The sequence below is a fragment of the Daktulosphaira vitifoliae genome, unplaced genomic scaffold (genome assembly GCF_025091365.1).
Source record: "Daktulosphaira vitifoliae isolate Bord-2020 unplaced genomic scaffold, ASM2509136v1 Scaffold_2, whole genome shotgun sequence".
NCBI lineage: Eukaryota > Metazoa > Arthropoda > Insecta > Hemiptera > Phylloxeridae > Daktulosphaira > Daktulosphaira vitifoliae.
The window spans coordinates 7033851-7060996 of NW_026099573.1; the positions used below are offsets into that span (position 1 = coordinate 7033851).

Consider the following 27146-nt stretch of genomic DNA (forward strand, 5'->3'; position numbering starts at 1 on the left):
TGGGTTTTTGATTTAATCTGAAAGTGATTAAAATCACTATCATAAAAAACGCTTCGATGCAATTCTGTAGATAATGTTTAATTTTAAAAAATTGGTGGATTATTTCAAAAGCTACATGATCTCCTATAATATTACATATTACATATTATATAAATAAATAAATATATATATATATATATATATATATATTAATAATATATAAATGTAAATAATACTTATCTTAAAAAAAAATATAATGGCCCACACATTTTTCAAAAAGTTATACCTTTAAAAAGTTAAAATATAAAAAAGAATTTTTTTACAAAAATCATATTTTTTTTTATTAACTTTGATGTCCGTTTTTACTATGAAAACAATATAAAGTCAATTTTTTTTTTTAATATTAAAATATATTACATATGCCCTAATTTAATATATATATATATGTGTCAGTATTTTCAGAACACTTTCAAAAATTAAGTTGAAATTTTTTTTTTTTCTACATGCATTTCTTATAAAAAAATTGTATTGATCCATAGATTTTTCAAAACGTTATAGAAATATAAAATCGAGAATTATAACACAAAAATAGCATATGGTAGTCATTTTCACCATGAAAATAAAATAGTCTGAATTTTTTTTTTCCACCATAAAGTATATTACATTAGCTTTAATTTAAGATATATATTAATGGGTTAGTATTTCCGGAACACTATTAAAAGTTAAGTTGAAAAAGTTGTCATTTTGAATTTCCCCTTTTGGACAGGTTAAGTGTCAAATTTATAATAGAAATATACAGAATAATAGGTAAATACCTCATGAATTTATAACAAAAAAATTTATATTGATTTGGTAATTTTTAACAAAGTTATGGCAGTTTTAAGTAAAAAAAATTGAAAAAATGTCAAAAATTAGCGATTTTTAAAATTGTGATTTTTTTGGAGTTTTATTCCGTTTACAAGGAACAAGGGTAATGTTTTCAATTTTTGAGGATAATGTCTTTGACTAGATAAGATTTGTGATCTTTATACATATCGTTAAAAGAAATCGGTTCAGTGAGAGCTGAAAAAAGTGGTAACAGAAACCTAAAAAAAAAAATTTTTAAAGAAAACACATCATAGTAAATTAACACCTTCTCAGCTGCGCATCGAAGCTAAAAAATAATTATGGAACTTTTTTCTTTATTTAAGGGCTATTTAAGAATGTTTTGTATTCAATGGTAAAGTAAGAATATGTATATGATTATGATGTCCAAAAAAAAAGACTTGAAATCTTGTTTTTAACTTTTTTAATTAAAATTAAATATGAAATATTGAGTATCTTTTTCATTGACTAAAAACTAATTTTCACTACATTTCTTAGCATAATATAAATTGGATTTAAGAAAAAATGGGCTAGTTCAAAATAGTTGCGATCAGCAAGAGTGCAATTGACGGACCTCTGTTTTCATTGAAAATTAAGGTAAACACTTAAATTGCTATCCCTTAAATGGCACCCCTGGAATTAATATTGTATTAAAAAAAATTAGAGGTATTTGACGGCATATTTAAGTATATCAAATTAAAGTTCAAGTTAATAAATTAATAAAATTTAACTATTTGAGAATTTTTAATTTTTGCATAGAGAAAAAATATTTGACTCAATGACATGTAGTTAAATTAATCATTCCTTAGGTTATAAACCTAAAATTTAGTTTTCTTAGATTAGAATTACTATGTTTAACTTGATACTGTGATATAAATCGAACCTCTAGGAGACTCTAAAAAAATGTCCGCCTTATTTAAGATGAAATTAAGTTTATTTCCAACTTATAGATATTAGAAATAATTGTCACTTTTAACGAAAGTTAAAGAGTCTATTCTCTCCAAACTAGAACTCGTATTTTCTGTGCGGCCAACGTAAGTTCACTTTGTAGTTAGACCATCATCGTCCAACTAGCGAGATCACAGTCAATGTAATCGTATTGGTTAACTATTGTTCGGATGTGCGACTATCTTTACTGTAGGGCCGTTATCTTTTTACCAGTATTTAACAAAACCTCTTCGCCGTTTCACTAGGGTCTTAACGGCAGCTGGTCACTGTCTATATCTGAATTATCTCGGGAATATTATGGCAGTCGCGCCATTTCAGCTACTTAGTAACCATACTGTAGCTACTCGTAGTAGCTATCAGATACTATATGAAAAAAGACTGAGTAAAGTTATTGTTTTAGGTTAAGGTCAGAACAACCACGAGGAGAAGCTACCTTAATTTCTTTAAAGCCTTCGATCCCGATCATATTATAAACATGCATAAGACAACTTGCGTAGAGAAGAATAATTCAATAAAATTATAACAATTTGATACAATTTATTTACCAAATAATAGTTATTAAAAAATCTATAGGTTTTCTATTTACATAAAAGTGTTAAATATAAATAAATATGATTATAAATTTTTATATAATACAATTAAATCTAAGACTTATGAGTAAAAAAAAAATATTTGTGCTTATCACACTAAAAGTGTAAAAACTTTTAGAATTTTTAGAACCGAAAAAATTCTATGACCACAATTTTAACGTCTCACCCTTGTTCTTATTAGCTATGTTGATAACCGCGAATTCCAATTGCCACCGCCGTCAACTGTCAACAACAAGTTACTATCTAGCGAGTATTAGTTTTAAAAATAGTTGTCACTGCTACTTTAACAATCATTTAATTTAGTAGTGTCTGTTACTCGTTTATTGAAAGAACAACACAGTTCGGTCAACCATGCGGCTTCACGCGCACAATTAAACATGTTAAAAGTGTAGTATAATATAACGGCCTCTAACGATAGAGTCGAATACTAGCTTCAATTTTATAAGCGTAACCAATTAAGTTACCTCAAATCATAGGTGATAAGAAGATAATGGATTAGAAATTTGTCACTTCACACACATGAGTAAATTTTATTCGAAAATGTAATATATGGCAAAATGGCTGCTGATGAAGATACTTCCTACACTATATTACCAATTGAAGAAAGATGCATTCATAAAGTAACTATTTTTTACATTTTAATAATTCTGCCTTTTATTTCATAACTATTGAATTTTCATAAAAAAGTTGTGGAAAGCTAGAATAAGTGGTTACGAAGAAGCTATCAAAGTTTTTGGCCAGCTAGATGAGAAATCTCTAGAATGGAATAAATTTACAGGAATTATAAGAAAAATTGTAGTTGACAGTAATGCTGTTGCTCAAGAAAAAGGTCTTGAAGCAACATTAGTTTTTGTAGAAAATTCTGGAACTGCTGGACGGTAAGTTTTATTTTCATTCCAAACTTTTTTTAATTATAAAAAGTTAAGTTGGCACCTATTTTATTAACTTTTGTTACAGAACTGTTGGAGATGTTATGACAGGACTAATAACTAAATGTTTTGGTGCTCCAAGATCTAAAACCAAAGACATTGCAATACAAATAACTCTTATGTATATAGAAATTGAGAAACAAGATATTGTAATTGAAGAACTTATCAAAGGATTGGTTCATAAATTTCCTAAAATTGTTTCAACTTGTATCAAAGCTATTACTCTTGCTATCAAGTAAAACATAATTACTTTAATTATTAGATTTCTTATAAGATTCATATTAAAATCTTGTTTTTCTTATTTGTTAAAATTGATAGTTGATAAAAATTATATTAATATATGTTTTTATCTACTATGTTCATAAAACTTGAAATATAAATACAAGCAATTAAATTTAAACTACAATGTAATATTACAATTGATTGAAGGATTGAGTAATAATATTTATTATTTAAGTAGAGATGAATATAATTCTACTATCGAAAAACCTCCTTTCATAGGAAACACTGTGGACCAACATATTTTCTATTAAGAGTAGTTAAACTGTTATCTTAAAAAAAGCCAAGCCATAGAATTTTTCTGTTTAAAAAAGTTTTCCGCAATTAGAGGATTGTTAAAAGAAGGTTTCACTGTATTAAGATTTTATTTTATTTAAGATCATAAAGTTCAGAAAATAAGAAGCTCACATTATTATGATTAACTATTTAAATATAAATTAATAGTTTTGTAAATTTTTAATATCACAATATATTTTTATTTATTTTTTATTTTTAGTCCCATTAAGGGCCATAGCGACTTCCTAAGGGAAGGTTTTCTTAACCATTGATACTTGAATATGTGTGGTTAATCCGTCTCTTGAGAAAGAGATGGCGACTCCAATTACCAAACTGATCTCTCGGCAAATGAAGCCACTTGTAAAATAACCTGAGACAATGCATATCAAACTTTGCCTCGTTACCAACTTAACCACACTGTCTCTCTACATGACATTATATATTTTTGGTTAATTAGAGAATATAACTTATAATTTATCTCCTCTTTGTATATTGTTTACGTTTTTTAAAGATTAAATTTTAAAGTTTTAAATGTATATCATTAAGTATTTTAATATTAATAATTTATAATAACAGATTATAATTTAAATAATTTCAGGGAATTTGGAATCAAAATACTTAATATTAAACCATTGCTAAAAAAATTACAGTCATTGTTAGAAGACCGTGATAAAAGTATAAGAGATGAAGCAAAACTATTGGCTATTGAATTATACTTATGGATTGGACCTATTCCTATTAGAACAAATTTGGCTAATCTTAAACCTGTTCAAGTAATAATAATTTATTTAAATTAATATCAAATTTTGTATTTAAGCTAAGTAATTCCATATATTGTAAACTAATATATTACTGTTTTTTTAATTCAACTAACAAAAAATATTAATAATAATAAGTATCATACATTTTTTTTAATTACATTTAATTTTTTACCTACACATAATATTTTTTGAAGTAATATTTCCACTTGATATTTATATTGTTATTAGCTAGTTATATATTTAACTAAATAAATTAAACCATTATAATAAATGCATTTTTTTAGATACAAGAGTTAGAGGCAGAATTTGAAAAAATTAATAATGAAAAACCTCATCCAACCCGATATTTACGCTCTCAACAAGAACAAGTAGCCAAAATGGAAAAACCTATGGATTCTACTGGAGGTATTATATAATTTCATATAAATATTTATTATATAATTATTCTTATAACTGATAATTCTTTATATATAACACACTTATATTAGTTTCACTTGTATGTATGTTTGTATATTTGTATGTTCGTAACTCTCCACGTGCCACGTGATTTTCTCGCATATCCCATTGTCTATGGCCTTGAGACTAGACTGTTGTGACTCATTCACCCGCTCACCACACACCAGCAACACTATTCCTGTATAGTTTTATTTTAGATTTTCGTATTCGCATGCGTATCATCAATATTACATATATACAGGGTGGCCCACCACTCACTGACAACTTAAATAACTTTTGATCCAGTTAATATTTTTAGCTGATTTTTTTTTTTAAATAATAGTTATACGTTAGGTCTATAGCTATATCTCAATAATTAATTTTTTTACATTTTATTAAAAATATTAATTATTTTTAAATTTTAAATAAAATGTAAAAAAAAAATTTAAGATAGCTTTTTGTAGAGTAGAATTTAAGAAAAATTTTAGTAAAAAAATATCTTATTAATATTGAGTAGTAAATATTCTGTAGCGTTTTGAACTTTGTGAAATTTTGAATTTTCATGTATTATGTATTACTGTGTATACATTACTAACTTGGCATTAATATCATGATAAGAAATTAGATAAGGCAATTATTACTTATCACTCTCATTCAAAAGTATAAGTCATTTTCATGGAAAAATTTATACACCTCCAAATTATAGTAATCATGAAAAGATAGCGTTTTCTTCTGTCCTTTACTCAATACGTATTTCAATGTTTAATACCGTAAAATAATACATGAAAATTCAAATTTTCACAAACTTCAAAACGCTACAGAATATTTACTATTGAATATTAATAAGATATTTTTTTACTAAAATTTTTCTTAAATTCTACTCTACAAAATAGCTATCTTAGATTTTTTTTTTACATTTTATTTAAAATTTAAAAATAATTAATATTTTTAATAAAATGTAAAAAAATTAATTATTGAGGTATAGCTATAGACCTAACTTATAACTATTATTTAAAAAAAAAAATCAGCTAAAAATATTAACTGGATCAAAAGTTATTTAAGTTGTCAGTGAGTGGTTGGCCATCCTGTATATAAACAAATTTTTAGTGTTTATTATTAGATATAACCATTTAAAGAATCAAATTTTTTTGAGTTAATATACATATATAATACATTAGGGATTATAAATACAGGTAGCTAATTGGTTTTTTATGACAAGATTCGCAGGTATATAGTTTTTATTATCAATGGTAATAAGACGCATTATTGTAAGTTTATAAACACACTTAATGGCAATACAGAAATTGTATCTCTGATATTAATAATTGGCAATAAACTAGTGATGGGAAATATCGAATAGTAACTATGGAACTATTCGATAGTCATTCAAATAATATTCGAATAGTAAAAATATTCGAATAGTTTTTATACTATTCGATAGTTTAAAATATTCGAAAATGCCCATCACTACAATAAACACTCCGTGACTGTAACAGTGATGTCATAAAAAATTAAAAAGTGAAAAATAAATATAGTTTAAAAAAATTAAAAAACACGCTTTTAAAGCATATCGAACTAAAAAGTTTAAAATAATATTTAAAATAAGCTTAAAACAATAATGAACGAAAAATACTAATATTATTGTAAAAAAAGCGTCGGGCGCTCAATATACGATAAATAGGGCCCAAAGACCCCACTCTTTTTTTCACAATAATACTAATATTTTTCGTTCATTATTGTTTTAAGCTTATTTTAAAAATTATTTTTAACTTTTTAATTCGATATGCTTTAAAAGCATGTTTTTCAGTGTTTTTAAACTATATTTTAATAATAAAATTTAACTTGTATCACGTATCTAATATATTGTATAACATCGTATAATTTTAAATTGGTTTATATAATGTAATCGATTTATCATTAACCACTAGGTTACTCACAAAATAAATACAACTATGGAAAAATAATTTTTGATTTCTCAATTACATATCATTCTTGATTAATGAGCTAATAATTATTTTTATGATCATCCCTTATAACTTAAAGGGATATCAATTTAATTTTTTTTTAAATGTAACTTACATATTTAATTAACTTATAAAATAGAAAATCATTTAATCAAAAAAACAATTTTTGAAAATGTACTTAAGAAGTTTAATAACATTTTAAATAAAGAGTGGGAAAAAACTAGCAGAGTAATGATAAGTATAACATAAATCTCACTTCACCTACAATATATATTTAAAAATAGTTAAAATTTCTGAATTAATGTTTTAATAGTTTACATGAACCAGTCATTTTTTTACTAAACAATTTCCTATTTTATAAGCCAATTTGATATGTATGTTTCCATTTAAAGTAATAATGTTGACATCCCTTTAAGTTATAAGAGATGACCCTAAAAAGTAATTAATGTTAAAGAAATTAAAGAAAGATTAATTAAAGAAATGAAATCATGAAATACAGATAAATCAAAATATGGTAAGATACTCATTTTTCAGAAAATATTGAGAACTTTTAATTTTTGTAAAGAGAAAAAAATATCAGGTTCAAAAAACTCTACAATAATATACATAAATAATTTTTTTAATTTCCCCTTCAGGAATAAATATCCTTATTTATAATTTTCTTAAATGAATTTGTAAATTTATAAAATTATTATAATTTATATCCCTATTTTTAACTTTATAATATGATAGAGATGGACAATTTTTTTTGATAACTATTATAATAAATAATTTATGGCATAAGAAAAATTGTAAGAACAAAGTTTTTTTGTATTTTTATTTCAGTTATATAATAAAGTTAAAAATAGGGTACCCATTTAAGAAAACTATAAATAAGAATTTTTATCCATGAAGGAGTAAATAAAAAAATTATTTAACTATGTTTTTTAGAGTTTTCTGAACCTGATACTTTTCTCTTAACAAAAATGAAAAATGTTCAATAGTTTCTGAAGAAATGAGTGTTTTACCAGATTTTGACCATCCTCTATAAACAACTAAAAAAATTGTTTTCCAATATTTTATTATATTTTGTAAATAATCAAGTGGCTTATGATAAACCAATCACTCTGTATATATCTGTAATAATTTATCTAATATTATTAACTAGAAGTCGTTATTGAAGTAACTAATGATGAAGTTGATGATTCTGAAGAACATCTTGATCCTGTAAATATACTTTGCCAACTAAATAAAGATTTTTATGAAAAAATTGAAGCAAAAAAATGGCAAGAGCGTAAAGAAGCAATTGACTTGCTTGAAGAAATATTATCAAAATCTCCTAAATTAGAAAATGGAGAATATGGTGATTTAGTTAGAGCGTTAAAAAAAGTAAATGTTTTTGTCTTTGTGAACTTAAATATTTAACTTATTATTCATTTTGTAATTTTTAGATTATAACCAAGGATAGTAATGTAATAATAGTTGGAATAGCTTCTAAATGTATGGCTATGTTAGCAATTGGTTTAAAAAAACGATTTGAAACCTATGCTTCTGCTTGTTTACCAGCATTACTTGAAAAATTTAAGGAAAAAAAGCAAAATGTAGTTCTACCATTGAGAGATGCTGTAGATGCCATTTATTTGAGTGTAAGTTAATAAGTAATTTTAATTAATGAATAGTCAATTTCCTATGATTTTTCTCAATTGCTTATTCAAGTTATATTGATTGTTGAATATTTATTCTAACTAGTATAGCTCAAGAGATTTCAGAAAAATGATTAATTTATCATTTTCAAATTTTATTTCAATTCTAATAAAATGAATTTTAAACTAGTAATATTAAACTAATCATACTAGTTTATTTGTGACTACTGTTTTAGATGACTTTAGAGTCCATACATGAAGATATTTTAACAGCAATAGAAAATAAAAATCCATCTGTTAAAGCTGAGTCCGTTGCATTTTTGGCTCGTTGTTTCACTAAGTGTACTCCAAATATTTTGAATAAAAAGTACTTGAAAATTTTCTCATCAGCATTGATAAAAACATTAAATGAATCAGGTAAAAACAAACATTATTTTATATTATGTTAAAAAAAAATTAAGGTAATGAAAATTTTGTTTTTTTTTTTAAATATCCAAAATAATATTTTTCTTATATACATTAATTTTATTATTTCCATATATTCTTAAAAAAATTAATTGAATAAAATGTCTTTATTTAAAATATGTAGCTTTATAAATTGCGAGTGTTAGTATAAGCATTAACACTATGTAGAAATAAGCTAAGTACATATTTGTTTTTTGTGTAAAGCTAGATAATGAAATTTGATCATCTATTACAGATATAGCGTTTAATGCCTAATTTTGTTCTGTAAGTACTATTTAAATTGTTGGCAAACTAAATCCATTTAATCCATTATCACTCAATTTAATTGTAAATACATATTTGATTTCCATTTTATCATCTATAGCCCAACAATTGATGTGCCTACAATTACTTAATACATTGTACAAATATTTTAATCTGATGCATCTATGCTTTTACCATATGTTCTACTGATTAATAAACTTGTTCAATCTGTAATATATAAGTTTTTATATTTTCTGTAACATTAATTTTCCAATGTTGTTCAAACTAAATTGATCATTTGATTTGTTGTACATGTATTTGGGTATATAATTTTTTGACATATTGAATATAAGATTCTAGTTATTTGAAAGGTAGGCAAGAAGTACCCATAAACTTAGATCTAACAATCCATTTTGTGCATATTCCTACCCATAATAAACTTAAATTTACAAATTTATTACTCTTACTTCATTTATCTTACTTATTTCATTTTTTATTTTATTATCTAGTTAAATATGTATGTTGCCTTAAAAAAGAACTCTTATAAGATATAAAGCATAAATTAAAATAAAACTTAATAATTAATAAATTGAAAAAAATACAAAATTAAAAAATACCATAAAGAATTTTTTGATTTAACTATTATTTTAAGAGAAATCAAATGACTAATATTAAAAAAAAGCATTCTATTTACAACAACCTTATAGTTTTTTGTAATTTCCCCATAAATATTACAATGTTAAATTATTAAATATCAATTTCATAATTACTATAATTATTAATGTATTATATTTATAAACCATTAAATATATAATCAGGATATAATTAAGGAAACAAGAGTTGATGTGCTTTTACAATAATTTGTTCTAAAAATTAAACACTAAATATTTTTTATGATTTTAATCTCTGATAGATATCATTTATACTTGTTCAAACTATGGCGCGACCCCACTGTGAGGGTTGGGTTTTTTTTTTAATGGATATTTAATATTTTTACATTCATAAATTCATCATTGTAATATTTATTTATTTATAATTGTATATTGTAGATCCAACTGTAAGAGATAATTCTGCTGAAGCATTAGGAACTGCATGGAAAGTTGTTTCTGAAAAAAATATTCTTCCATTCTTAACTGGAGTTGATGCCATCAAACTAGCCAAAGTTATTTAAAAATTATTATTACATTTTAAAATGATGATAAAAATCTACCCATAATTTTTAGATTAAAGAAGCTTCAGAAAAAGCTGTTATTATAGCCAAGCCAGTTTTTATTAAAGAATCTGTAAAACCACTTCCTGTATCTTCTAAAATAATTGAAAAAAAGTCTGCAGTTGTAACTGCAAAAAATCCAGTTGTTAAAAAATCTCGTGCGGTTGTAAGTGGCTCTAGTAAATCTGCTATCTCAACTGTTACTAAAACAAATAAACCAATGAGTGGCCCAGGTAATGTTTAAATTAATAAATAATTTTTATTTATCAATATTGAATTATTTTACTCTCTTAATTAATTAAAAACTGCATATAATAATACTGAATTATACAAATAATTTTTAAATTATAAACATATCAATTACTCACCAAATAAAAATAAATTTAACTATTTTGAATTTGGTTATAAATTATTGTGAATTTTACTATTTCAATTATTTATAATAAGATTTTTAATTATTAGGTGACCGCAAAGGTGCACCAGTAAAAACAACACTAACAGTAGAAACTGAAAGAGAAATAGGAGATGATGAATTGGAACAATTGTCATCACATATATGCTCTTCAGAAATTATAAATGGTATGACCGATGCAAACTGGAAAACACGTTTATCCAATGTTCAAGAATTTATTCAAGTAACTCTACATGCTTTATTTTTTATATCATATTAAAAAGTTGTAAATAATTATTTTTAAAATTAAAGATTGTAGAACAAACAGACACGTTGACAGTTAGTAGTCAAGTTCTTATAAAATTACTGAATAAAAAACCCGGAATAAAAGATAATAATATCCAAATTCAAAAATTAAGATTGGAATGTTTAAAAAAAATTATTGAAAAGTTTCCAATTACTAGGTAACAAAATTAGATTCATTTATTTTGTAACATTTCTGTGAAGTAAAGCAAAACTGATATAAACTAATTTTAATAATTTCTTAGAAGAGCCATTTAAACTAGTTTAACCCCATAAGAACTAAGATCACTGTAAATATTGAAAATTTAATGATGTAGTTTCATAATATAGTATATTTTAGTATTATTATTATTACCAAAAAAATTGTTAAATTTAAAATATTAATTTTACAATCAAATTAATTTTTCTCAAAAATTTGGTTGACTTATACCATTTTTGTAATACTTTAGATTAATGTAATAGTCTATATATTTGATATTTACTTTAAAAACGAATTTTTTTAGTACTAGCATGGAATGTTGTTTGCAAGAAGTTTCTTCATTATTAGGTGATACAAAAAATGGTTATTTAGCAGGTCAAGTTTTGACTTCTATGGCTGAAGCATCTAGATTAGATTTTATTTCTAATGCAGTATTAGAGTATGCTTTTACTGTTCAAAAAAATCCTAAAGTACAAATTGATGCCCTTAATTGGTTATCTGGTGCTATCTTAGAATTTGGGTTTATGTAAGTTTATATTACTTTATTTTTAAATTATATTTAATTTATTGAAATAATCCTTAGTTTAAAAGTAGTATTACAATGAAAAATATAATATTCAAATTATTTTATTATTACTGTAATAATACTAAAACTTATTTATTATAATATTAGCTTCGATACAAAGTTTAGAAGGTATTAATTTTACTATGATGTGTTTTTTTTTTTTTTTAATTTTTTTTTTTTTTTATGTGTGTGTCTGTTACTACTTTTTCTCAGCTCTCACTGAACTGATTTCTTTTAACAATATGTAAAAAGATCACAAATCTTATCTAGTCAAAGACATTACCCTCAAAAATTAAAAATATTTCCCTTGTTCCTTGTAAACGGAATAAAACTCCAAAAAAATCACAATTTTAAAAATCGCTAATTTTTGACATTTTTTCAATTTTTTTATTTAAAACTGCCATAACTTTGTTAAAAATTACCAAATCAATATAAATTTTTTTGTTATAAATTCATGAGGTATTTACTTATTATTCTGTATATTTCTATTATAAATTTGACACTTAACCTGTCCAAAAGGGGAAATTCAAAATGACAACTTTTTCAACTTAACTTTTAATAGTGTTCCGGAAATACTGACCCATTTATATATATCTTAAATTAAAGCTAATGTAAAGTATTTTATTATGAGAAAAAAAAATTCAGACTCTATTTTATTTTCATGGTGAAAATGACTACCATATGCTATTTTTGTGTTATAATTCTCAATTTTAAGGTGCTGTTTTTTTTTTCTTAATTAACCTCATTAAAAAAATTTTTATTTGGAATGGTAATTGGTTTCTAGATTAATTATTTCTGTGAACTATCTGAATTTGTACTAAAATGTAATATTTATTCAAAAATAACAAAAAAATTATTTCAATGAAAGTTGTATTTGCTTGATAATTGTACTTGATATTTTTTTGTAATTAAAATTTTAATTTTACTAAACTTAATGGCTTAAATCTATTTTTTTTTTTTTTTTTGTATATATTTCATGTAATTCAGATCGGAAGTTAAGTAAGTAAATAAAATTTAACTGTAAATTATTGTAGTTTTAGTATAGGTTTAGTCTATAAGTAATATGATTTGATGGTTATGTTTTGTTGTATAAGATAGTGTTCATTAATAAGATTCAGGAATAAATGAGTTGTGTTACTAAATTACATATTTAAACAAATAGTTTTACCAGCTTTTTTAATATTTATTATATTTCTAAAAAAAATTTTTATAAAAATATTTCTTTGATTATGTCGTTTTTTCAAAAATAATGAATAACGTGAGAAAAATAAAAAGTTGTTAATATTAATATTGTTGATGATTCCTATTGAATAGTAAATAATGTAATTCTATACTATTTACTATTTATTAAAAAGCTTAATTCCTTACACTTGTATAAAGTAAATTATTTACTTAATAAAGTAAATAATATGGGTTGAAGTATTATGATAGAACAATAATTAAGGTGATGATATGGTACTAAGTCAAAAAAATTTGACAAAAGGAAAAAATGTTTATTCAAGCTTTGTAGTCTTGTAACAAATATCTTTATTTCAACATAATTTTTACTCTGTATAGATATTTGATTAAGTTTTTACATCGGATTATCTTTTTGCTGTTATTTCACTAGTTAGAAAATACTTATTTGTCAATTATTAATTTTTTATCAATAATTCTTTTATTTTAAATTCTGAAGTTGACTTATTACTTTGTAATTAATTTTCCTTAATTTATAACTTAAAATCTATATAAAAAAATGTGATAATATTTATATAAATAATTATGTATATTTGTGAAAATATATTTACTATTTTATTATTGTTTACAGTATAGAACCTAAATCTGTCATGCAAAATCTTAAAAAGGCTGTTGGTGCATCAAATCCACAAGTTCGATTGGCTGTTATTTCTCTTTTAGGTGTTATGTATTTATATATGGGTCCTCAATTAAGTCTTTTTTTTGAAAATGAAAAACCTACTTTAGTACAACAAATAAATGCAGAATTTGAAAAAGTATGTTTATTCTTTTTTACTATGCAAAAGCAAGGAAACAATTAAATTGTTACACACAGCATGATTTATTTAGAATATTACCATTAATTTTTTCATAATAATGTACTGAAAAATATATTTATTTTTGTGAACTATGATAAATTTGAAGTTACTTGTAAAAAATCTTTTTTCTTTAAAGTAATTTTTAGGGGTAACTTTTGAAAGTCGTATGGGAACTTATAATTATATATAATTATACCATTTAATGAAGAATATAACAAATAAAATTTTGTTTGGTCAATAACCAGAGAAAACCAGTTGTGTTATATTATTTTTTTTTAATATTATAATATTTAAAAAAGGTGAGGAGCAAGATAGTGTGTCGTGACAATTTATGTATTTTATTTTAATTATATGAATTTTTGGTTGATATTTTCTTATTTAAGCATCAAGGTGAGGTTCCTCCTAAACCATATCGAGGGAAAAAAATAGAAGGATCAACAGAATCTCTTGATGTTGGAAATGATGATGAGAAACCTGTATACGAAATCAATTTACGTGACATTGTACCTAGAGTACATATAACATCACAAATAACCGATTCATTAATCAGTGAATTATCAGACAAAGATTGGAAGGTCATTTATCAGTATTTTCCATTTAATATTAGATTTTTTTTTACTTTTTAATATGGTTGTTTAGGTTCGTTTAGATGCTTTGAATAAACTTCAGACTATAGTTATTGAAGCTAGATTTATTACAAGTGATTTAGGTGAAGCAAGAAAAACATTACAAGATAGGTATTATGATAGTTCTTATTATACATGTTGATAATTTAAAAATTATATTTATATTATAAAAATTATTAAACATTATATTTTTAACAGAATAACCGATTCAAATGCTCGTCTTGCCTCCAATGCTATAAATTTGGTTGAAATAATTGCTAAAGCAATGGGGTCGTCTTTTAAAAATTATATTAAAGGATATTTACCAGGTATACTGACTGCTTTAGGGGATCCAAAAGTAAGCTAAATATATATTTCATTTTTATTAATATTTATTCTTCTAAAGTTAAACTTTTTTATTAAATGATTAATTATGTAGACTTTTAAATGCCAAAGTGCAAAACAATGTATGAACACTGTGGCAGATATTTGTGGATATCGAGAATTTTTTGGTGGAGACATTCTTTTAGATGCTTTGAAAAATAACTCTGTTACGTTACGCTCAGAATTATTAACATGGCTCGGAGAAAAATTACCAATAAGTAATTTTTTTTTAATTGAATTATTTATATTGAAACCCAAAATAATTTTTTTCATTTATTTTATGCATATAATTTTAGTTCCTTCTAAAACAATTCCTGCTGATGAGCTAAAGGTTTTATTATTACCTTTGTATATAAGTTTAGAGGATAGAAATGCCAGTGTTCGAAATGCTTCTGAAAAAGCTGTTATTGGATTTATGATGCATTTAGGTTATACTACTATGTTTGGTGCTTGTGATAAGTTAAAAGTATTTTTATAAAATTAAAAAAAAATAATTTATTAAATATATTTATACTTATAATTTTTTGTAGCCTATGTCAGTAAAATTTGTTAGAGAAAAGTTAGATAAAGAAAGGCCAAATTTACCTCTAACACCAATTGAGAAACCAAAAGTTATTAAATCAAGTATTTCAAATGGACCTCCAGTGAAATCTGGGGGATCTAAAATTCCACCTCCAAAAGCAGCTACTAAAGTTAACAAAGTAAATATTTTGACTTATGTTAAATTTTCATCTGATTTTCAAGTTAATATTTTGTGTTATACTATTTTAGGAAAATATTATTCCTACTCGTGTAAATACTGCTACAAACAGAAAAAAAGAAGAAGTTGATAATGGACCATTATTTCTTCAAAACAATTTGAAACACCAGCGAGATATTGATGAACATAAATTAAAGGTAGTTAAATTATAACTTAATACTTTTTTAATTTGTGATTAGATATTTTTCATTATTATTATTTAATATTATATAAATTTCAACCTTATATTATAATTATTTTAATATAGTTTTTCTTAATTAAAGTAATTAAATAAAACATTTTCGATCAATGTTTATCATGCTTTAGTCTTTAAAATGGAACTTCACTGCACCACGTGAAGAATTTGTAGAACAACTTCGTGATCAAATGATAACTGCTGGTATTAATAAAGTGTTAATTACAAATATGTTTCATTCAGATTTCAGATACCATTTAAAAGCTATTGAAGTTCTTACTGAGGTAATTCCTTTTTAACTATGATGTATTTAAGTTGAGTATCAAAACATAGCAGGATATTTCTAATAATAAATTCATAATCTTTTAGGATTTAACAACAACTGATGACAATAATCAGGCCTTGATGAATAATCTTGATCTAATTCTTAAATGGATGACACTAAGATTTTTCGATACAAATCCATCTGTACTTTTAAAAGGTCTTGATTATTTACAAAATACATTTGTGATATTAATGTCTCATAAGTACACTCTTCATGACACAGAAGCTTCAAGTTTTGTACCATATCTAGTAACTAAAGTAAATATTTAAAAAACTTAAATAATTAATAAAGTACGCGTGTATGCCCCAAAAAAATTGTATAAAAGTAAAAATATGGTAAGCTAAAAACAAATATGTTATTTGGATATAATCTGACTGAAAAATGGTATACTATCACATTTATCCAAGCTTTTATTTCTTTATAGAATTTTTTATTTAGATTTCTACTTGTAGAAGGAAATTAAAATAATAAATTCATGAATTTTAAGTTTTACATGCTCAAATTTAATCTGAAAAAGCAGTACAGGTATACAATATAAATATAAAAATTTTTGTCATTTTAGGAAATACCTAAGGTCTCCTACAATACTATAATTTATAAGGACAGACACAAAAAAATAAAAATAAATAAACACATCATGGTAATATTAATACTTCTCAGCTTCATATCAAAGCTAAAAATAGATTAAAATTTGAAATTTCTAAATATGCTTTTAATGCTTTTAATGCTATCCCAAAACTATAAAAATTATTTTTAAAAAAAGTAACACAAAATATTTGCTATGTAGTAAATAGCTGAAAAGGTATTAAATAAACTACTATATTAGTAAAGTATAAGATTTATAAAACTTTAGTAAGCAATTTTAAATTCTTAAGTAAAATAATTATGTCATATAAAACGAAAATGCAGGGTAAGCAAACTAAATAAGTGATTGGAAGTGAAGGTTATGCTATGTGTTTTTCGATTTTAATGGCGTAGTGCATCATGATTTCTTGCCTAAGGTCAAACAGTCAATTAATAGTACTACCTATAAGTTCAACACTTTTTGCGTGAAGCAATCCAAAAAAAACGCCCAGTTTTGTGGCAAAACAATTCATAACTTTTGCACCATGATAATGCACCTGCTCACACTTCATTTCTTGTTCGCACATTTTTGGCCAAAAACAATACTGTATTGATGCCTTAGCCTTCATATTCGCCACACATGGTTTCATATGACTTTTTTCTATTTCAAAAAATAATGAGAACCTTAAAGGGCTGTCGTTTAACAAGCATAGATGACATTACAAACGCATTACTGAATGATCTGAACACTATCCCAAAGTTTGAATTTGAGAAATGTTTTCGAGGATTGGAAGAAGGGTTGGCACAAGTGCATAATATCTAATGGAGACTTTTTTTAAAGGCGACAACATTAATGTAGACAAAAAAATTATTATTTTTTCTTCAAAAAACGAAAATTTCCGTTATTTTCTGAAAACACCTCGTATATATAGGTTTGCAGGTTAATTGGCCTGCTTTATGTAAATGTTTTAATTGTTTGATTACATTTGATATATAAATAAATTTTATAATTAAATTTTTCTTAGAATGTGTATTTTTAAGGTTATGTTGATGACCTATTTTTTTTCAAAGAAAAACCATTATGTGTCAATAAAGCTCCTTTTTATATTTTATTTAATTTTCTTAATTACAATAATTATACTCAATAAATATTTATATGTCATAGCTGAAAGCGTAAGTTATTGATGGCCCTACTTATAATAAATAAAAATAAATTAAATTATTGTACTTCCAGTTAAAGCTGTGTATTAAAATTAATGTTAATGGTGAAAATCCCCCAAAAAATTACGATTTTTGAAATCGAAATATTTTTTTTTTTTTTCTAAAAATTGCCATAATTTATTGAAAAATGAACAAATAAAAATAATTTTTTTTCATATTGAAACCCTAAGTAATTCGCTTTTATTGGATATAGTATTATTAAAAATGTGACCCTTTACCTGTCCACAATAAGGGATTCAAAATAGCAACTTTATATAAAATTTATTTTTTTCAACTTAACTTTTGAAAATGTTTCGATTATACATATGTTTATTAAATATATGTTAAATTAAAGCTTAAAACTTTAAATTGCTATAACTTTTTGAAAAATGTGTGGATCAACACAAATTTATGGTTCTCAATACATTGTATATATCCTTTTTATCCGACATACTTTTTTTTTAAATCTGTAAATTTGTCCTTTCACAGAGTGCGTTCCAAACTACAATCATACATATAATAAGTAGAACTTTTGAAATTGTTACAGAAATACCGAGTCTTTAAAACTTATGTTACATACTATAGAATAAAAAATAAAAATTTGTCCTGACGACTTATCTTCTATGTGCAAATGATTGCCTTATTTAATGCTAATATTGTGTCCAAATTTGATATTTATTTTGTTTATTTTAAATACTTTATAAGGGTTCGCCATAGTAATGAGTCCATCAATTTTTATAAAATTTGTATGAATCTGACTTGCATTAAATAAAATTTATACTTATTTTGATTATTTTACCTCCTCAAAGTTAAGAAAAGCTGCTTTGATTTTTAAACTTTCATCTTAAATTATCATTTTTGATTAATGGTGTAATTCACGGTGGCTGCGTATATTATAATACAGTTTTATACTCTTGAGGTAAGTAGTTCAAACCCCTTTTGTCAAACTAACTTTTTTTTGCATTTTTTCTTAATTCTTTTTTGAGGTGAAAAAAAATTCAAAGTTTGTTTGATTTTTATTTCATTTGAATTGATTGACTTCAATAAATATCAAGGATCCCATCACTGTTCATCCCTCTTGAGAAAAAATTTCATATTCATATTTAAATATTTTACTGTATGCTTTTTTTTTGTGACTGTCATTAATTTTTCTGAGTTCTCACTTAACCAATTTTAATGACCAGTACATTAAAAGATTATAATTTTAATCTTGTTGAACTTATAAATACCAGATATTAGGAAAAGTCCTTTAATTTTAGAAATTCAGACAAATATCTCAAAATTACCCTACTGTAATAAATGTACACTTCAAAAAAAAACCTTTTTTTAATTAAATATAAATTAATAAATAAATATCAATTAAATAAATTTAATTAAATTAATAGGAGTATAAAATTCTTTTTTATACTAAATTACACAGAAATATATCAATAAAATAAAATATTTTTAATGATTATTGACCAATATATATTTTACTTAACTAAATTTTTACACTGACTTCAAGTCATAAAATAGATTTTTCCAATCACCCCTTTTTTGAGATTATTAATTATTAGAATCACATGAAAAAATTTGAATATGTAAAAAAAAATCCGTGCAATATTTGAATTCAAAATAATGTTTATAACTAATTTTTTGACCTTTAAAAGTTTATAATTGGAAAATGTTGAACTTTTAAACACTATTTTAGCTCAACTTGTAAGTTTAAAATTTATATCATTAAATAAAAAATTTATTTTTTAGATTGATATGTGATCAGGAACTTATATAATTACTATTAATTGTAAATTTATAAGGAAAACTCAAAATTTCGTTAAAATCACTATTTTTTTTTTGTATTAAATCATTTAAATAGAAGTCTTAGTAATCATTACTCTTAGTCTTAATAACTCTTGGTGTATAAATAAATACTACATTTGAAATGTTTAGAACTATATTTTGTATATTTATATCCTATAATATAGTTTCAACTAGGATTTCGTCCGCTGTTGTGTTTTTGAATTTCATTTTAACCTATATTTTTTTATATATTAATCGTTTTTAACTAATTATTAATAATACCAAAAATGAGTGATGATAGAAAAAAATCTAATTGCATATTTGAAATTGCCACGGAAAATGGGTTTAGAAAAGTATATTTTTGACTCTGATGAAAATTCCTTATAGAACATTTATTCATAATTAACAACAAATTATCTTTTAAAAAGTTTTGTATCAAACTCTTCAAATGTTATTCACGTTTTCCATAAAAGTAACTAATACTTTATATTTTTTCTTTTAATTTCTTTGTAAAAATTACAATACTAAATTATTAAATATCAATTTCATATTACGTTGTATTGCTATAATAGATATTTATTTATATATTATATTTATAAATCATAGAACTACTAATCTAGGAATAATGAAAGAAATAGAAGTTTTTCTTTTAGAATAATCCACCAATTTTTTTAAAATTAAACACTATCTACAGATTTACATCAAAATGTTTTTTATGATAGTGATTTTAATCACTGTCAGATTAANATCAACTCTCTTCAGCTGTATACAATATTCCTTCCTCTACATTATCATCCCCCTCAACCCTAAATCAATTAATTGAGTCTCACATCCTTAACTTTCTCTCTTTATCATCTAATAACAGTTTGCAGTAACTTCCTCATCTCACCACATTTTATCATCATTATTGTTTTTTTTTTTTTTTTTTTAATTATGATTAAATTTTTATTTGTTTGTTTGTTTTAGTTAGGAGATTCTAAAGATTCTGTGAGGGAAAAAGTTAGAGCAATTCTAAAACAAATAACTTTTATTTATCCTAACACAAAAATGTTTCAATATATTATGGATGGTGTAAAATCAAAGAATTCAAGACAACGCTCTGGTATAGTATTTAAAAAGTGTATTTGATTATTAAATTATCATACTTTTTTACTACAGAAGCTTAAGTTTTAAATAAATCTATTTAAAATAAAATTATATATTTAATCTAAAATTACTGTCATTTCATAATGTATTAATTTGTATAGAATGCTTGGAACATTTAGCATCATTGATTGAAGATTATGGGACCTCTATTTGTCAACCTAGTGTTGCAGTTGCTTGTAAAGAAATAGCTAAAAGTATTGGTGATCGTGACAATGCTGTTCGTACAGCTGCTCTAAATTTCTTTGTTGCAGCTTTCTTTTTACATGGGGATGCTTTATTCAAATTTGTTGGCAATGTAAGAATAAAAAAACTTAATAATTGTCTGGATCATTGAATTTTCTTTTTATCGCTTTTTTAATTCCATTAAGGCCATAGCAGCCTCCCCAAAAGGAGAAAGTTTCTTAACCATTGATAATCTGGGATGTGGTTAGTCCATCACTGGAGTAAGAGATAGTAACTCCATTTATCAAACTTTTTTCTTAGAAATTAAACTCTCTGTGACCGAGTTTCAAACCCGAGACATTGCGTGTCAAGCATTGCCGCATTACTAACTCGGCCACACCATCTCTCTAATGATTTTTCATACTTATTTATAAATCTAATATTCAACAAAAAATATTTATTAATTTTAATTGAAGTATGATACATAAAACTTGATGGTCAATCATCTAATTTTAAAAATTTATCGATTTAGAATATGATTATATATATATATATAATTTCATTAACCTTCTGCATTATTCATGAATTAAAGTGATTTACATTTTTTTCTACAAAATACAATAACAATAATTTATTAATTTACCTTTTTTACATTCTAAATTAAATTAGATATCTGAAAAAGACATGGGTCTACTAAGAGAACGTCTTAAAAGGGCTTCTAAAAATAGAGTTGTTCCTGTAGCTACTGTTCAACCAACAATTAAACAAGTTGCACCGCCTATTCAACAAATACCACAAACAAATGAGAATGTAGATGATGACTATATTTCTGCTGATGAAGAACGTAATACTACATTTAATGTCTCTCTTGAATCGAACCATAATCAAAATCCTCTCAGATATTCTAATAACTCTCCTTTGAAGTCAGAAAATAGTGTTTCATACAGATCTGGAAATGTAGCTACAGCGGACAACACTTCATCACTACAAATGAAATTAAGGTAATTATAAATTACTACATTAATTTTAAAACTGAACTTCTTGCATGTAATTAAAACTATCATATGCATGGTTTAATAAACAAGATAAGTTTATAGTTAATTTTTTGTTAAACTTCTATATTACTTAATCTGTATTCATGATTATGATTGTATTCTAAACTGTACTCAAATCAGTAAATTTGATGCACACTAGTTATTTTATTTTATATATTTCATTACAACTAAATATTAAAGTATCAATAAACAAATCAACAACAATAAATAACAATAATCATAACATTTAAATGGCTTTAAAATACATAGATTACTTTTATGTTCATATAAACTTTTTACAAATAGATCTACATTATATTAGCTAACTTTAACATACAATTGATGAATAAATTAAACATTAAAAATGTAATAGCTAAGTTTGGGTAGAATAATTGATATTTCATAGGATACAACAAAATATTTTGTAATTTATTATGTCTCATTTCTGCAGTATCTAAATTTAAACAATTCAATAAAACTAAATAGGATTAATGAGGCGCTCTATAACTTATATTTACTATAATAAATTTTTCATTTCATAAAGAAGTATTAATTAATACATAATATTTATTTTGACTTAAATGGTTATACAAATGAAAATACATATGTAACGAATAAAAGCCAAAAAAAATTCACAAAAAAATTATTATTTTAAGAGAAATGAGTGACTAGTGTTAAAAAAATCAGCCTGAAAATTTTTTATATAATAAAATATTTCTTTGATAGATTTTAAAATGCTTATTTAAGCTTTTTGCATGTTGCTTTTTTTATCATAGTAATGAAACAATTTACAAAGTCTCAACTGCAGCTGCTTCAAAACCACTTAATTTTTACGAAGACACAACAATTCTCCTTAATTACAATAAATCCCATAAAAGTTCTCTTTCTCCTGAGTCAAATTCCAATATAATAAAATCCAAATCTCCTGAAATACATCATAGCATTTCTAACATAAGTCTAATTGCTAATGCTGATATGATTAGTCCAATTGTTAAAGAAACTCAAATGCATGAAACTGCATGTGGAATTAATTTTGCTTCACCTTTACTTGAGCATTCTAATGGCTCGTTTCAGCATTACAAAAGTCGTCGCAACAGCATAGCGTATGTTGTTCCAATTTCAGAGTTAGTATATACATTCAATATATGATTAATAATATTATAGTTGAAAATCGTTTAGCTGAAATATCTAAAACTATTGATAAATAACTTTTTTTATGTCTAGACAACCCCAAAAGGGTTCAGAAAATCCTCCAATAACTCGTTATGCTTTGGATGAAAAGTTCCTTCAAGAATTAGAAGCAGAAGAAATTACTAAACCAAAATTAAAATTGAAACCTTATAATTGGAATTCAAATCCCAATGAAGACTTTTATAAAAGAACACTTAATACTCAATCTCAGTAATAAATAAACTTTTTAATTTGATTGAAATGTAACAATAATACATTTTCATACTATAGAATTTCTGATAAGTCGCCAACCAAACCTTCTGTAAATGTTAGTCCTTACAGTACTGCTACAATTACTAAAAGTCCAAAATTAACAATTTTACCATCAAATGATCCTATTCAAAATCTTATTCAACAAGCTTCATCATCTAATATAGAATATGCTAAAAGTGCTATGCAAAATCTTGATAAATTAATTTTAATATCTGACGTATGAATTATTTATATACATTTATGAAATTAGCAAAAAATTATTAATTAATCTTTTTAATATTACTCTTTTTTATTAATGTTTAGACTAGATCACAATTTTTAGAAGGTGGAAAGGTGCTATCCCTTTTTTATGCCATTATCAAACAATTTGATAATCTTTCTGAATCCCATGATATGGATGTTACTGTTGGATATAGAAATTTATTTAACTTGTGTCTAAATGTAATTTATTTTATATTTTATATTTACTTCAAAATTTAATATGAATAATTTTAGATTTACACATATTTTTTGTGTGAATTTTAGTTGTATAAATACCAAGAGTTTACCTTAATTTTGAATGAACAAATAGTGCGAGATTTACTTTCAAAATTGCTATATCTTTTGAGCACTAAAAGCTCAGAAAATAATGCAGATACTCACCTTTTTGGAAAATGTGTGAATAGTCTCATTATGAGTGTTTTGGAAAAATCAGCTCATACTCCTGTTACTTGGTAATAGCTTTTTTTTTTCAATTGTATACTGATATATATTTTTAAATGTATTTATATGTATATAGTGCATTGATGGAAATGTTGTATGACATTGTTAAATTTTCTCAAAATTCAACTTCTCATTATAAAGAATTAGTAATGAAATGTATATGGAAAATAGTTAAAGATTTCCAAGAGTGGGGAGATGAATTAAGTTATGATAGAGTTTTAACTCATATTCACAAATTCCTTAAGGTATAGTGTTATATTTAATATTATATAAAATTATCATTTATTCTCTATTTTTTATTTGTAATATTTAGGAATTTGATTCTAAATATTGGAAAAAACAACAATCTGATACACCATTAAGGACTTGTAAAACTGTTCTTCACACAATGGTTAAAACTCATAGTGATAAGGTTCTTAAATGTTTACAAAGTCCAGAATTTCCTAAAGAATCTGAAATGGTTATATATATTCATAAACTTTTAAGGGTAATACATTTTAATTTAAATTTTAGAATCGCATAGTCGTTCAATTGATTAACAATTAAAAAAAAAACATTCACTAGAAATATAGTTTTTAGCTTCGATGCGAAGCTGAGAAGGTATTGGTTTTACTATGATGTGTTTTTTTATTTTTTTTTTATTGTGTCTGTTACCACTTTTTCTCAGCTCTCACCGAACGGATTTNTTTTTTTTTGTGTCTGTTACCACTTTTTCTCAGCTCTCACCGAACGGATTTCTTTCAACGATACGTCAAAAGATCACAAATCGTATCTAGTCGAAGACATTACCCTTAAAAATTGAAAAAATTTCCCTCGTTCCCCGTAAATGGGGGAAACCTCCAAAAAAATTACAAATTTAAAAATCACTAATTTTCGAAATTTTTTCAATTTTTTTTACTAAAAACTGCCGTAACTTTTTTAAAAAATGAACATACCAATATATTTTTTTTTTATATAGATGCTTAATGTCTTTACTTATTATTGGTATATTTTTTTTATAAATTTGACCTTTTTGCTGCCCACAGGGGGGGATTTAAAATGACAACTTTTTCACAAAAAATTAACTTTTTCAACTTAACTTTTGAAAATGTTCCGGAAGGTCTGACACTTTTATATATATCTTAAATTAAAGCTAATGTAATGTACTTTAATTTGAAAAAAAAAAATTTGACCTCTGGACTTGTCTTCATGGTGAAAACGGCTACCGAATGCTATTTTTGTGTGAAAATTTTCGATTTTATTATTTATATTATATTTAACTTTATAATGCTATAACTTATTGAAAAGTTTATGGATCCACACAATTTTTTTATGAGAAATAATATTTTTTAATAAACCTTTTTTCATTCGACATACTTTATCTTAATCGAGATATTAATAAGGAACCAGCAGATCAAGTAGCTTTTGGAATAAAACATCAATTTTTTTTAAATTAAACACTATCTAAAGATTTGCATCGAAGCGTTTATTTTTGATAGTGATTTTAATCAGCTCTCCCAGTTGTAACTATAATTCTAATATAGTTACAATCTAAAAACAGTAAATATTTCTCTAAAAATTACTTTTGAAACAAGTTAAAAAGATTGTAGAAATGGATATTCAGAGTAGTCCATCATGTTTTACAAATTTAATAACTTTTGATCTACTGAATATTTTGCATTACTTTTTCTTTTGATTTTTTTATATATATACACTAAATTATAGTTATCTTGATAACCATTTTTTTAAAACCATTATTTTTTAATATTTTTCACAAATTTAAAAAAATTAGTTATTTTTTTTCTAATAAACTAAAAAAGTGTTATTCCTGATAAATCTTTTTAGTGTCAATTTTATCAAAATTTTATATTTTTTAATCTTATACAAATTTTTATTTAGCACTTAAACAATGAACCTAAACCAGAAAGTAGTAAACGTAGACAACAAACACCACATGAAGAACTCACAGAAATATTTCATATTATTGGGCAACCTGAAAATACTGACGAAGTAAGAACACTTAAATTAAATTCATAACTTTTTAAAATATGTATATTAATATTATTTTTGATGAATTAGGGCATTCAAAAGTTGCATAGATTTAAAATAAAACACCCTAACGTTGATATTGACCCATACATTTCTAAAACTACTAAATATTTCCAAGATTACATTCATCGCAAATTATCTGCTATTGAGGATAATTTAAAAAGTTGTTTAGTTGAACCAAATGGTAATAGATATTTTTGATTTGAAAGCATTTTATAATTTTAATGTTTTTTTTTTCATTTATAAAGGTAATAATGATAGATCAATTCCTATAACTTCTACTCCAATGCGTAAGGCTGATCCAAGTGTATCCACTGAAGCTGATAGATTTATGAAGCGGTTACAAATATTAAAAATGAAAGCTGTTGTTAGAGATGGACGGTGTGAAACTGCAAATTTAGAATGTAATGGAAATAATAGATCAGGAAATAATTTTCACAATGATGATCTTCATATGCACAACATAAGTCGTTCACCATGTAAATAAATCAAAATTTCATGCATACAATTGTAGTATTAATTTTCCAAGCAATTTTTTTTAAGTAACATAGTTCTTAAAAACGCTTTACTCCTACTAAGACTGAAATCTATTATTAAAATTAATCTTGAATGTATTATTACTATTTTTTATTTGTATTATTATTATTATTTTTTACATGTCCATTAAATTAATCAAATAAATATTTCAGATAAAATTTGTTATTAAATTTTATGAAGATTATATGCTTGCTGCATTATTTAATTTATACATAATAACTTATTAAATTTTATTATAAGCGTTTT

General features: G+C 24.1%; 2 protein-coding genes across 3 annotated transcripts in view; one reads left to right on the forward strand and one right to left on the reverse strand.

Moving 5' to 3' along the window:
- The window catches only part of LOC126898605 (uncharacterized), an 8656-nt gene extending 5904 nt beyond the window's left edge, over positions 1-2752 (reverse strand). Inside the window, exon 1 of the mRNA XM_050672840.1 lies at positions 2548-2752. The gene's annotated coding sequence lies outside the window, so the exon portion shown is untranslated. The remainder of the gene's footprint in view (positions 1-2547) is intronic.
- On the forward strand, positions 2739-27146 carry LOC126898595 (protein mini spindles-like). 2 transcript variants are annotated; one of them, XM_050672823.1, is made up of 36 exons: positions 2739-3001; positions 3069-3259; positions 3339-3545; positions 4464-4638; positions 4911-5031; positions 8173-8393; positions 8456-8650; positions 8884-9064; positions 10405-10517; positions 10579-10798; positions 11028-11200; positions 11269-11420; positions 11763-11984; positions 13831-14014; positions 14440-14631; positions 14696-14793; positions 14881-15019; positions 15101-15263; positions 15342-15511; positions 15576-15746; positions 15817-15942; positions 16112-16264; positions 16350-16562; positions 20815-20950; positions 21096-21289; positions 21826-22157; positions 22967-23314; positions 23415-23591; positions 23652-23850; positions 23937-24074; positions 24159-24346; positions 24412-24580; positions 24649-24822; positions 26214-26324; positions 26394-26547; positions 26612-27146. In XM_050672823.1, exons 1-36 carry the CDS (start codon positions 2939-2941, stop codon positions 26848-26850), a joined length of 6402 nt encoding a protein of 2133 aa, XP_050528780.1. In that variant the 5' UTR covers positions 2739-2938; the 3' UTR covers positions 26851-27146. The 2 variants fall into 2 exon arrangements, with proteins under 2 accessions (XP_050528780.1, XP_050528781.1); XM_050672824.1 differs by lacking the exon at positions 22967-23314 and having other exon boundaries at positions 26612-27145.